This window comes from Salminus brasiliensis, chromosome 10 (assembly GCF_030463535.1).
Source record: "Salminus brasiliensis chromosome 10, fSalBra1.hap2, whole genome shotgun sequence".
Classification (NCBI taxonomy): Eukaryota; Metazoa; Chordata; class Actinopteri; order Characiformes; family Bryconidae; genus Salminus; species Salminus brasiliensis.
In genome coordinates this window covers 34,046,324-34,060,699 of record NC_132887.1, presented here as the reverse complement: position 1 = coordinate 34,060,699, position 14,376 = coordinate 34,046,324, and the positions used below count along the sequence as shown (strand labels likewise).

The window sequence follows — 14,376 nt, the reverse complement described above, 5'->3', positions numbered from 1 at the left end:
AGGCACAATAACAGGGCTTCCAAGGACAGGAGTGTGCATGTTGTAATGCCAGTAGCCCACTGCATCCCTGCAGAAACCTCATTCGGATGACATGCAATGGGGCCTCTTCAACTGAGGCAGAGGGATTACCTCCTGCACAAAACTGCATTATTGTGGTATTTCTTGGTTAATCTTATGGCAATGATTGGATCTGTATGTGTGTGCATGTGTGTTTCTTTAGGCTAATTGTGGAATAGACTGGGCTATTTCACCTTTGAAAAGAAACAGTAGCAATCATTACAATACAGTTTCATCACAACTCAAAGACTCCAGCAGTATGTTGTTTGCCTGTTAAAATCAGTCACTATGTGAAAAGACTCTAAAAACCCTGCACTGGGTCCACTCCATTTATACACAACAACGGTACCCAGACTGGGCTGAAAATGTGAAGATAAAGAGATATCTGAATCATAGACGATAATTAAAAAATCTGTATCATCAAGTTGTTTAGTCAGTAGACTAAATTGGTTGGTCGGCTAACATTATCCAACTGCAATGACTGTTACCACATCTACAGTTAATGCCAGTTAATGCCTAATGGCCCAGCAATGTTTTAGAAGCAAAAAAATATGATTTTATGATAGTTTCTTATTTCTTATTCCAGCCTCTATAATATTGAATCTAAATGTTTAGGTCCTTAGCCAAAGCTAACAAACATTTGGCCAAGCCCTTGTGCTCATATGCTCTGCTGTAAGCAATTTCAGAATTCTCAATTTTGGGGATCCTTTAATCAGAGACCCTAACACATCTCCAACTGTTCCAGCACGCACCATGCCTTGATACATTCCCTTATTGCCACATCATTTGTATATGACTAATGTATTCATAAAGGACATTAGCAATACTTTCCCATGCTTTTGGGCTATCTCCACATAATCATGTTAGGACTTGGCTGAAGATGACAATGAAAAACGAGCTAGATTAAGGAGGTGCACCAGCAGGTAGGAACATGGGCCCGTTAAATTCTGAACTACAGTTATAGAGGAAATCGCGGAGACTCACGTTGATGAATGAAAGCATTAAACCCTGTTGAAAGAGTGGGATTAGAGGAATAGCTTTGACATCCAGAGCACGAGAGAGTCTTCTTTTTTAATCTGAGCGGAGTAATAGGGGGCATAACTAACAGCCACCATCTCCTATTATGTAACTTTAGAAAAGTTCTGTACACAGGAACGGGAAGCTTGTGATATATTCACCCTCTGACAGAAAATAACAGTACAGAGAAGTGAAGAAGTGAAGACTTATTAGAACCTTTTCAAACAATTACTCAAAGTTTTCTTATCATAGAACGCTGAGTTTTTCTCACTTAAACAATGAGTATGTATGAACGTATTCCTAAAGCAATATTTGAATCTTTATATGCAGCTTATGCCAGTAACATGGTGATTTATGAAGTTTTTGGCCTTGTATTGACATAAGTGTTGTTTGACTTAAGTGACATGTGGTTATTCCATTTATAACATTGTTATGATGCCTCATTTCCAAGTAATGGAACACGAAAGACGAGGACAAATCTATGGAAGATTTTAATGCTCTCAAATTAAAGTGATACAATTCTGTAGTCAAGTGGGATGCCATTATTTCTATTTGAGTATTTCTATTTGAAAAAAGTACTAAATTACTTCCAAAATGTACTTAAATATAAAAAGTTAATGTTCAACAAAAATATGGAACAGAGCTCTTAGCAGGCAAGTTCCATTGGTAACACTTTGCTTGGATGGTCCGTTGTAGATGCAGCACAGATGCGCAATGAACACTGATCTAAAGCCTTTTAAATGCAGTTAAATAAGTTTAGCTAAATAAAATAAAATAAATAAGTTTAGCTAAATAAAATTGAATGTATGTGACACCTAATCCTAACCTTAACCTTACCCATTCTCTTTTACGGCTATGATTAGGGTTAGATTTAAGGTTTAGGTTAAGGTCAAGGTTGGGTTTCAGGGTGGATTCAAGGTCAGGGTTAGGGCTGCATGCTTCACATTACTTTAGATTTAACAGAATGAATATCAGCACATTCCCTAGTCTACTTGTAGCTATCTAGATGTCATGAAATGGCAGAAGTAATACCACCAACAGAATAGCACGACACAACTGTCAAAATGTGAAAATTAAACAGTAATAAGTAAAAATAAATAAAAGTATGTTTGTGTTGTGTATATCACTAGTTGCCTGAACACTGGACTACAGCTGTGGTCTTGGCTGTAACCCCACCTTCTTAACCCCTTAACGTATCAAAGCTTATTACACACTAAGGTGTATTCTTCAGTAACTACAGGGATTTCTGGACAAACTGGTTGGGCAATTTATTGGTAATAGAAGTTTTTGGCAATTTTTTATTTACCCCCATATCTCACAAATGAAAAAATTGCAGTTTTCAAGAATAAGACATGGGAGATGGACAAATAAGATGGAAAATCCAGCCAGTAGAGGTGCTAGACCTGTGGTGGCTTTACATTTCAGAGACGATACGCTGTCCATGTTTTTCGACAGTCATTGGTGTAGGTAGTTTTCAAATAAAGTGTCACAGTGTGACAAAGCGCTGAATACACTGTTTTTCTTTTGTCTTTAAACAAAAACAAAAACAGATACATAATTCAATAGTAATGGAAACTAAATGAATAGATTACATCAGTAATCTGTAATCTTCCCAATCTTGGACCTATACAGAGTGCTAATAAAGGGGCAAAGATCCATCCTGATAACAGCATGAGTTTTCACAATAAAGATAAAATGTTGCTGTAACTAAAGGAAGTTCAAAAGCTGACGTCACTCCTAATTTTTTAGGTTTTGCTCTTGTACTACTCTAGTATGAGTGATATAGTGACATTAATTTATACTCTGACGACTGTTCCTGGCTCAGCTATGTGAACATGATCCCTATAATAAGTGCACACAAGGAGAAATCCGATCTGATTAGTCAAACTACAGACCAGAGCGAGTGCTCAAACTCTGCGATAGGACAATCCAGCGCATGCCTCCTCTCTTCTCACTTTTGATCTTGTATCACTGACTATAAGACTTTGAAGCCATCATCCATATCTAGCTCTCTAATGATACTTTAATATTCCGTTAACACATACAGATCATAATACAATTAAAGCTCTTTCGTGGCTTGTTTTGTTTCCTGCCATGCGCACACGGTGGAAACAGCATGTTTCAGCGGACCCCTCGCTGAGAGCCTTATTATGTTTGTTTTTGTCTCCAGCATTCTTCTGCCCATCTCAGACTCAAGTCGCTTCCGCACATAGGAGAAATAAATAAATAAATAAGCGTGATGATAAAATAGGACTTTGGTACGTGGAATGCATATTTCATCAAGCATCTGAATAAAGCTGAATTATTATGCATTGCCATCTTGGGGTTGGACTGATTACCATATACCATAAAGGGTTTCTTTTTTATCAATCTAGCCCTGATTGTTTTTTTGCCTGTAGATACCCTTTAGCATGCAACTGTCTCCCAACTCTTGCTTCAGGAATACAGAATTTTCAACAAATATTTTCCTTATCTTTGGAGGCCGAGGTAGTTTTCCCAGTTTCTGACTGCGTTCTTCTGAACATATGTGGTGCGGAGATACCATACATGATTAAGCATGATTAATAGGTTAAAGAAATAGTAGAGAACGAAACTGTTCTCGTTGAATGTGCAATTATTACAATTTGCATAATGCAATTTTTTTTCTTTTTTTTCCCAATTTGTGCCCTCCACTTTTTTTATAAAATTTTTCCCCATTTTCTCTCCAATTTGGACGGGTAATTGCCCATCCCATACGTAATCCCCCCCCCCATCGCATGTGATTCCCTGTCACCAGTGAAGGCGGACTAGCACACACCCCCTCCAATGCGTGCATAGTCAAGCCGTTCATTTATCAAACTGCCGTAGAAGCAATATCACTGGGCAACCAACACGACTGAATGGGAAGCGCCACATACCCGGCCCCAAAGCACCAGCCTGCAGACACCAGTGACGTCCAGCACCGCAACGAAGTGATGTGAGGGGAGAGCGCCATCTACCCACCCTGGAGAGAGCAAGGCCAATTGTGCTCTCTCGGGGCCTCGGCTGCTGATGGCTAGTATCCTAATTTTTTTTTTTGTTGCTGCCAACAAATACATAATGCTATGACTCCCCTATCATGCATTGCCACCAGTCCTGGGAGGTTGAAGGCTAGCAGACGCTTCCTCAAAGTCACGTGAAGCCAGTCAACCGTGTGTTTTTAAACTGCCGTCAGCGCAACGTTATTGGACAGCCTTACGCACATTGACGTAAACTGCAAATTCTGTTACATCAGATAACAGACGCTCACACTGGCTAGAATCGTGTGGAGAGGTCTGTCCATCCTACCCATTATGTTTGTGTATTAAACTGTATGTGTTAACTGGCAGATCCCAACTGACAAAAAGGGGAAACAGCATGAAGATAGATACAAGATTTTTGCATGATAGCGACGATATGCAGGCTACGTCACATTAAGGCAACTGTCACTATGCCATAAGATACATCGGTGTTTCTCAGCATGTCGCAGTACTTAGTATGACCGTGATACGATACATGGTCAAAAGTATTTGGACACACCTCTTAATCGTTAAAGTTAGGTGTTTAATTCAGCCTTGTTGCCACAGGTGTTTAAAATCAAACACCACAGAGAGACCACGTAAAGTTACAGAGCGGGGTCGTCGCGTGCTTAGGTGTATAGTGCATTAATGTCAATACAAAAACTGTGTACTGGGAGCTTCCTGGCATAGGTTTCCATGGCCAAGCAGCTGCTTGCAAGCCTTACATCAACAAGCACAGTGCCAAGCGCCCTGTCCAAGCGGAGAGGAATTTAACGAGTTTTAAGGAGTTTAACGGCTTTTGTAGCATACAGTTTGGCTAATATCAATGACAACGTTAGGTTGTCAAACTGTGAATATTAAGCAGTATCTCTAATTATTGGTTTTGTTTTCCAGTATGTTGGTTTGTTAACTCAGATGCAGCACCACCTGCATTTGTTGTCACTGATTCATCCTATTGTACTGCATTTAATTTAGTGCATTTGGCCTTTCATACTTTTGTACTGTTAAAATAAATTTCACAGGTTACTTCATACTGCCTTGTTTACTACATTATTTCAGTCGTTTCAGCATTCAAAAAACTCCAAAATAACCCCATTATTTCAAAGTTTCAGTATGAGCCTCACATATCCTAACATTGTGCAGGCTACACTTGATTTGCTTTCATTCAGCTCCCAATCCCTAACAAAAATCAACAGATACTCTAACCAGTCATTTGGCCTTGCTCCTTAGTGGACCCTCAAGAGCAAATGGTGACAGCAGCATTGGAAGGAACCAAGAAGCAGCCGTGTATGAAAGAGCCCTCTGCCATTGCTGCGGGGAATTACGCCGTCAACTTCTCGCTAGCTAACATAATGTAAACTCGTTTCGGCTGGGGCATGGCGAGATGTCAGAGTGTCGGACTGCGAAAAGTGCATTGGACACATTAGGACTTGACAGGGTCCTTCTTGAAATAAGTGAAATTAATGGAGCTCTTTTCATGTACGACAAGGCCGCGGCACCCCTTTCACACTGCTTACAGTCAGAGAAAAGTCAATACTTTTTTATTACTCGATGCTGACCTACATTCTGCACTACAAGTGCTAGCCTGCTAATTGGTTTCAGGGGGGGAAAAAGGACGGCTTCATCCCAAAGAACGCTGAAGCAAATAAATCAATCTTTTTTTTCTCCTGTATTTTTTTTATTGGGTAAGGTTGAGGAGAAAAGAAAACAAATGCTGGGTTAAATTATGGCTCCACTACGGTAAAAAGTGTCCCTGCTTATAGCTGCTGTTAAGTAGTTGTTAAACACACTAATACAGAGATGCCGGCGTCCAATACTGGAGGACCACTGACTTACATGGTTTACTGTTGTCTTTATTCACGTTGATTGAAGGTGTTTTAAAGACCTGGGACCTTGTGCATTGTGCAGTGCCAAGACTAGGACAACACATCACTTCCTTAACCCTTTAAATTGCAGCTTATTATTTATTTATTAATGTAAAGACTTTATTTTGCAACTACAATAAATTGTTCTGTAACCAAGTCCCAGGTAATGTAAAATGCTATGAAATGATTATGATTGATGTGTATCGTGGTGCATACAACTTTTGTTTTTTGTCGACTACTGATATAAAATGATAACTGCTCTAGTGATTTCATTAATGATTTTAGACATTTCTTTAACAGCATATGTCCATGTCTTCTTAATTGTTAATAACCGACCATAATTAGAGTGGAAGACCTGGAAGGAATGGACTACCCCACATGGTTTTAGTGACATAGCTGAAACAGCAGATACTTCTGGAGGAACAAAGCACTAAAAGCCAGAGGATGCTGTTCTAGAACACATCAGTAAAAACACAAAAATCAGAACTGGATTGGGCTTAAAATAGCTAATACCCAATAAAAGATGAATGGGCTAAGATTGGGATATTGCTATGATGTATTTATGAAAGTAAAACATTGAAATGTGTACCCACATAGAGAAACTTAAAATTTAACCTTAGGAGTTAGAAGTTATTACTTTTTAGTTGTACTACATTCTTCTTTGCTGTGATTCTTATTGCATTTATAATCACATTTGTTTAACAACTTGACATTTTTATGTCAGTGTCACAAATGTAAAGGTTTTTTCATTAGAAAAACACTGATCATTTTTCAGACAGTGCAATATTTTTATATTTTTATCATTTTGTTTCTTTTTAAGGCATCAAATAATTTTCTGATCTATAGTTAGCTATTTGAAGAAGTATATGGTAGGTTGAGGCTGGTTGTTTGGTACAGGGTTTCAAGAGTCTTTATTCAACTCTGCAATTGTTGTCATCTAACCCTTCCTAATGGCCATTCTTTACCTGATTAACCATGTCACATTTAGCCCAGCTTTGCCCCTGTGTTTGTCTCTGTTCCTTTGTTTACATTCCCCATGTGTTGTCCTTGTGATTCATTGTTTACGTTTTGGTCTTTGTCTCCGCCCTTGCCCCACCTAGTCTTTATTCTTCCCACCTGTGCCTTCTTTGTATCCCTGCTCTCTTGTCATCCTCCCCCAGGTGTTTGAGGCTTTCTTTGAGTACTTAGACTTCTGTGTACTGTCATAAATAATATCAAAGACCCTAAAATAGAACCTGGTGGGACTTCAAATTCACAATTCACATTCACATTCACATAATAGATTCATTTCATTAGAATTAATAACTGAACGTTAAACATAGGGTTCAAAGGGTTAATGAATAAAAAGATTTATGGACGGACATACAACATAACAAAAAAACTCAGAAAGCTGTATTAGGCTCTGGGCTCTTTCTCAAGCTGATTGGTTGGCTCCTCTCTCTAGTTTTATCTGCACCCCATCCCTCTCTGGATCTGCAAGTTTAAGTATTATTTCCTATAGCTATGAAAGAGTGGCTTTTAAAGCCATTGATCAACAAAGCTATTATTGACTAGGAAGCTAGTAACCACTACTTAGCCTGATAGTAGCTTGCATAAAGTAATGGGTATTGACTTTTATTCATTGTTAGCAACATTATTATATTACTTACATTTCTCACTATTACTTTAAAGTGGAAATCCACTGATTCTTGAAAGCATGTCTGCATAATTGAATTACTAAAATCTGGAGAAACCTGCTCACAGAATTGTTCATTATGTTGGGGATGGGAACCAGATGTTTGCAGAGTTTAAAGGTGGTCATCATCCAACATCCTGACCTCACTAATGCTCCTGTTGCTGAATGCAATCTATTGCTCACAGGACGAGTGGGTGTCCCAATACTTTTGTCCATATAGCATAATATAACTACTGTGTTACTGTGCGCTACACCTGCTTAATTATGACTCCTGCATAAAGATTCTCCTTCACGGTAAAGATTCAATGCTGCTTACCTCCTCACAATCAGTCCATACTTCACTTCAGACCTCTATTTGCTATGCAAACCATCATCCACAGTTCCAAATCATCTGGTCACACTGGGGATGCGTTTTAGTAAAAAGTGTAAATGGAATCTGTCCAAAGTATATCCAGACAATAATAATAAAGGATGTAAACAGCCCCCGAGTGTGCTGTTGAACGTGATCACAACACACTCAAAGTTCCAAGCCAACTTCTTTATTTTGATTTGCATACAAGTGCATATGGTTGCTCCCCTGACCTCCTGTTTGACCCACAATGGTCCATCCAAAGTCACAATCTGTGTGGAACGGTGTTGTTTTGTCATTTCATGAAATGAAAAATAAAACAATCAGGGACAAAAAAGGCCTAACTCAACCTTTACCTGGATATAGAGCCACCAAACCGTGACCAATCGCTCTGATTTACACCTCAGTGTAACACAGAAATTGTTGAGTTTTCTTCCCTCTTGTGAGAATTTTAACAGAGTGCGTTTTTCCTGAGATGGTGTGTCCACTCGCGTTTGCTCCGCAGCCGTTAGTGTCAGCGCTGAGTGGTGTTTACAAGGGCAGCTGGCTGCAGCCTGTCCCGAGGCCCTGGCAGACAGATGATTGTCATGGCGGCGGACGCTGACTGACAGAGGGATCACATGCATGCCTGCGAGAAGGGAAATTGTCAATGCCCCAGTCTATGACATTAGTTTGTCCTTGCTCAACTTCTTCTTTTTTTAGTCTTAAAAAAAATGAGAGAAACAAAATATATAATTAAACCTCCTCTCTCTCACTCTCTCGCTCTCTTTCTCAACGAGCTCCCTTCCTCCCTCCCTCTCTTCTCCCTCCTCTTTCCAGCCTGACTTCACTCCTCACTCGTTCTCTTTGTTATCCTGCCGACGCGCTCCACTCGGCCTCTCTGAATAGTAAGTAGCGCTAAAGAAAAGGTGGCCTGTGTTAGAGCAGGTCTGCCTCTAGGGGGGGTCAGCGAGCACTAGCTCACACCTAGCGAGACCCAGGCCTGCTAGTAGTGCAGCAACTAGGCCACTTGCAAAAGGCTGAATCCAGTCCAGCTAAAAATATCTGACTATGATTTTTTTTCTTTTCTTTTTTTTTTTGCAGAACTGCAAAAAAAGAGGTCAGGATTTGTGTTGTGGCTCTGGCATCCATCATTAACAGGCTGACTGAGCTTGGGAAAAAAACTATTAGAGCTATGATGAAGAGGGCACGCTACTCCATGGCTAACATCGCATTAGGGGAAGGAACCACGCAGTGGTGGAAAGTGTGTGCGAGTGCATAAAGCAGCCTCACGGCTTCTAGTTATCAGACACAACTTTTAGCACCTGAGTCTGGTCATGGTCTCGAAACTGCTTTGTCTTATCTTAGATTCAATATTAGTTTGACTTATTTTAACTTGGTTTGTTTCTGTCTTGACATTATTTTGACTCGAACTTGTCTCCGATCATTACATTAGTTTGACTTGGTCTCGTCTCAGTGTCAGCGTTAGTTTGACTTGGTCTTGTTTATGACTCAACATTGTTTATTCAGTCTTGTCTCTGTTCTTTTAATAAAATATTTGTAATATCAAGGTAAGCAAACATCGCTGTGCAGAAAATCTGCCCCTTACAGCATCCCTTATATCAACATACATCTAGATGGGCACTTTTAGTCACTTTCCACAGTCAACATTGGATAGCAACATTGGATGTTTTACAAAAATACTAACATAAGAATGAATAGAAAATAAACAAATGCATACAGTATTTAGATTAACCAACATTAATAATGTGTTGATAACTTCAACACATTCTGACTAATCATTTATTTGTATTTATGTACAGCTGAAATAAATCATTTTAAGCATTTTCTCAACTGCTTAAGACTTGTTTGTGTTTTGGGCTGAGCAGCTATATCTACAGCATATTAAATCATAGCAAACACTTTGTTGGGACACATTATACATATTGTCCAACATGTTCCCATTGAAATATTTTCTTTCTGTTTCCAGCCATTCAAGACTGTCTTCACAACGTGCCACGTCTTTGACAAGTTTGGACGCCTGTACTCCAATGCTGGTAAAATTGTCTAACAGAAAGTGTATTCAGTAATAAGTCAAGTTTCTGCATGTATATCTTCAGACAGTATATCTTCAGACTGCATGTATATCTTCAGACATGATTATATTTTAAAAAAAGACATGGTGTTATTTGTTCTGGGAGAAATATGGCAAAAAATAAATGGCTAATATCCTACGTTAATCTTTCAGTGTTCTTTCTTATTGAAGTCCACTTTTGACATTTGTGTGGTTTTATTTTTTAATTTATATTAACATATAAGAGCTTGAGTTTCCCTGAAAGTACTTTAGATGGAATAGGATTCTTAAATAGGAGAGCGAGCATCACACTTTGTACTTTTACCAGTTTAGATAATGTTAACACTATAATGCTTTTGGGGAAACCAAGGCAGGGCTATTTTAACAAAAATCTGAACCAGGCTGCTATATTTTAAGATAACTGAACAACGTTAAAAACGTATAGAGACTAAGCCTTTAGTCCATACTCTGTGTTTATTTCATCCATATATTTGTGCATGGAAAGCTAACGGATAAGGATTAAACAGAGTAGTACCTCTGGAAACTGTGAAAACAGTGTAGCCAATAGTTCAAGCGAAACACTTACACTCCCATATGGACGCAACAAAGAAGACGACTTATAGTTTACACTTTTTACACTTTACACGTTTACACTTACTTTTATACGTTTACTAACTTTTATGAATGTCTACACCACTGCCCCTGTTGTCTTTTTGAAAGTATGTACATTATCAGGGCCTCCTCCACTGTCTCCTTGTTTATTGTTGTCAGAAACTTTTGACTCTGAATTACCCTCCAGTACATGTATTGCTTACCATACACGCCAAACGTAACGTAGCCGCATATAAGCATGTGTATTGTATGACAGTCCAGTTGCAATAATTCTAGAATAAAAAAATAATAATTATTAAGTTCATGCCTTATGCCTCATAAATGTACATAAACTCTGTTCTGACTTGCAGCCCTGTATTGTGCCTTGTTAAAAAAAGCATTCCAAAATGCAACACTCCTTATAATCCTGGCTAAACAGAGCTAAACAATGTAGGCTGTAGGTATTTGGAAATGCAATGATATTTGTGTTAATTAAACAGCTTAATTTCTATATATGGCACTTTTATTATATAGTATGTAATTTATATGACTTTTATTAAATGAAAACATAAATTTATTTTTGTCTATAATATGGGTGCTTTAAAAAGTATGCAGAGATGTGGACTATTCCTGTATCCCTCTTGTGTTTTTTGTTTTTGTTTTTTTTCAGTGGTTTGTTCCCAGGGTATTTTGTAATGAATACTTTTTTGTGAACTTTATTATCTTATTTTTCAAGAAACATAAAATATAATATACAATTATACAGTAACAAATTCTTTTCCATATGTTATTTGATCAGTTAAATTATATCGATTGGTCAAAAATATATCTGCCATACGAAGTACTTCCAGGATCAAAAATAAATAAATAAATAAATAAAATCATGTCCTCATTTCATCTTCTTGATGTGAATACGTGACAGACTAAGAACAACACACGTTGCACCCACATCAACAAATAGAGGAAATGTTTCTAGTCATGCGTTGTGCTCAGTGCTGTGAGACATGAGTTCTGACTTGACAGCCATCCATCAATGGACACATGCCAAGTAGGCAGCTACCTCATCACATGCGTCCAATTTTTTCTCCTCCCGGAACCAAGGGCTTGTTTGAAAGGTTTCCCACGCAGAGCTTCCACCGAAAATAAATGTCCTTTAATTCCACTGAGTGGGAGAAAGGCAAAGTCGGCTGAGCCAGGCTTCTCCTACGGAGATTTAATTTCCACAAATAATTCTGAGTGCTTTGTTCTGTTGTGTCAGTGAGTGGTGTGTGTGTGTGTGTGTGTGTGTGTGTGTGTGTGTGTGTGTGTGTGTGTGCGTTTGTTTCTAAGCAGAGCCTTCTGGCCGCCATCGCCACCGCCCCTGCTGATGAATCAGAGGCAGAAGCAGCGGTAATTTGGAGATGCACGAGCTATCTCTTTGATTGCTCTCAGTCCAAGGTAGTCCATCACTTCACAATAACTCAGCCCACTGCTGACTCCTGCCTCCAAAAAGAAGGAGGAAACAGAAAGGAGGAAAAAAAAGCTGCTTTTCCATCAGGGCGATTAGAAAAAAGCACAGCACCTTGATCTGATTGCACTCTCTTTCCACGCCAAGTTTATACAACACGGGCCAGTGGAAAGAAGGGCCGTTGCACATGGGCTATCAGTACAACTTTGTCCATGTTGTGGAAGACAAGAAGATTGTTGGCTTTTCTGTATTGTTATTCCAAGCCTAGTCAACGTTAACCAAGGCTTCTAAATGCAGGACCACCTACACCATGGACCTGAAGGTGCAATTGTTTTAAGCAACATAAAAAAATAGCTTCTAAACCATGTTTATGCTTCACTGACCTGTCATAGGGAGAATACCGTCTCTGTTGTGGCTACTCCAGAGTTGGCATGTCAGAACTGCACTGTAACTTTGGTGGGCAGGACAACGCTCTCTGTATTTATTCCACCTGCTTATTTCTCTTTCAGTGATTGTTCTGTAGCTCTTAGATTGTCTAGAAATGAATGTGTAAAGCATGTCCTTTAGTGGTGGATTTTACTTTGTGACTCGAGGGTAAGCCCAGGAGCAAGACATGCCAATTCTCACATACTGCTGCTTTAAAATTCCTAATAACTAAAATTCCAATAACTAGGAATACCAGTGATAAAATGTCAAAAATTAAAATAAAATTTACATTTATTTATTAAAGTTATCATATAACTTACTGTTTATGTTTAATATTCAACTGGGTCCCTTCCACAGCATGTTAATAAACTCATACAACAAGAAGAACATCAAAAAGTGATGATAAATATGCACAGTGACATGTTATGTTTTATGCTTTCTTCCTGATGCTGTGAAGTGAATACATTTTTTTTAAACGCATTAAGAGTGTCAACACCTTTTCCACAGTACTGTAGTATCTTGGGTCTCATTAATAAACATTCAGGCATCACTGGCTCCCGTATTATCAGTTGAAAATGTCAAAACACCAAATCAGACTCATACTGGTCCTGTATCACTGTCCACATTAGACAAGACCTCTCACACATCCAGTCTGGCCTGCAGTGTGCTTTTCAGTGAGAGAGTGTGTTGGGCTTGGCTGCAGTTCGAGTGTGGAGCTTGGCCAAGGCGTGGGGTGGAAAGGTGCTGCAGCGGCTGCGGGATGTCCTCTCACAGTCTGAAGGCCATATGTGGGAGAGAGGCTCTGAGCGGTGGAGGGGAGAGCATAAGTGTTAAAATGCTATTATGAGTGGAGACAGGTACAGTAAATATAGAAGATTATCTTAGACAGGGGATTGTCTCCTCTTTATTCGCATGCTGTACGTCTTTTAGTAATAGTATTAGTTAGAAGACTTTGTGTGTTCCCGATTTTGGGTCAGTAGGCATGAAAACGTAAGGAATTTGGTTTATACAGCTGGACGTTATAAGTCCACCAGCTGCAAAGCTTTAAATTCTCAGTCTGACTTAAGCACACATTGGCATCTAAATGTTTGGACACCCCCCTAGACAACATTTCTGTTCCTCTGAATAGATAAGAAGATAAAGATGAAAGTTAAAGACTAAAGCTTCTTTTCATCATTTTAAGCAAGAGGGTTAAAAGAGGGCATTTGATTTATTTTGCACAAAATAAAATGCAAAGCTTTGAAACAGATTATGATCTCTTCCTATGTTCACTGGCTAATTGTACCTGCCCACATCAGATTAAAAACCCTGACGCTACAAAGCCAAGAATGGACCAGCACCTCCATACTTGATGGCACCAAGAGCCCTTCAAGCTTCAAGTACGGCTCAGCTTGACCACCCATCCCTTAAAATCCATGGAAGACAAGCGTCCAGGCTTTTTTCTGTCCTGGCACTGAAGTGATGGAATGAACCTCCCCTGGGTGTCCCAGTGGCAGAGTCGCTCACTGTCTTCACACGCAGACTGAAGACCCACCTCTTTCAAGATTACTAGGGCAAAGTGTAGTGTTTATTGAATATTGTGGTCTCCATATTGATTTTTGGTTTTAGTATTGTCTAAGCTTAGAGATATCTTTTTGATCTTAGCTAAGAATATTTTCTGGGTAAACAGTAAAGCACTTTTTGGGATAAAAGCATCTGCTAAATGAAACTGAAGATGGAAATTAAATGGAATACGTAATCCTGCTTAAAACAGAAGAAATGTGTCATCTTAAACTTTATGCAGTAACATATTTTTGACCAAGGTACTCAAACTCTTGCCTGCTGCCACTGTACAGTAGTCTTATGGGTTTTTTTAAGGCCTATTTACATTTATGTTATG

General features: G+C 39.0%; 1 protein-coding gene across 1 annotated transcript in view; it reads left to right on the top strand.

Moving 5' to 3' along the window:
• Positions 1 to 10,150, top strand: part of spata17 (spermatogenesis associated 17) — a 62,478-nt gene extending 52,328 nt beyond the window's left edge. The window contains exon 10 of the mRNA XM_072690527.1: positions 9,950 to 10,150. Within this exon, the coding sequence (XP_072546628.1) occupies positions 9,950 to 10,030 (81 nt within the window). The 3' untranslated portion in view covers positions 10,031 to 10,150. The remainder of the gene's footprint in view (positions 1 to 9,949) is intronic.
• Positions 10,151 to 14,376: the final 4,226 nt, after the last annotated feature.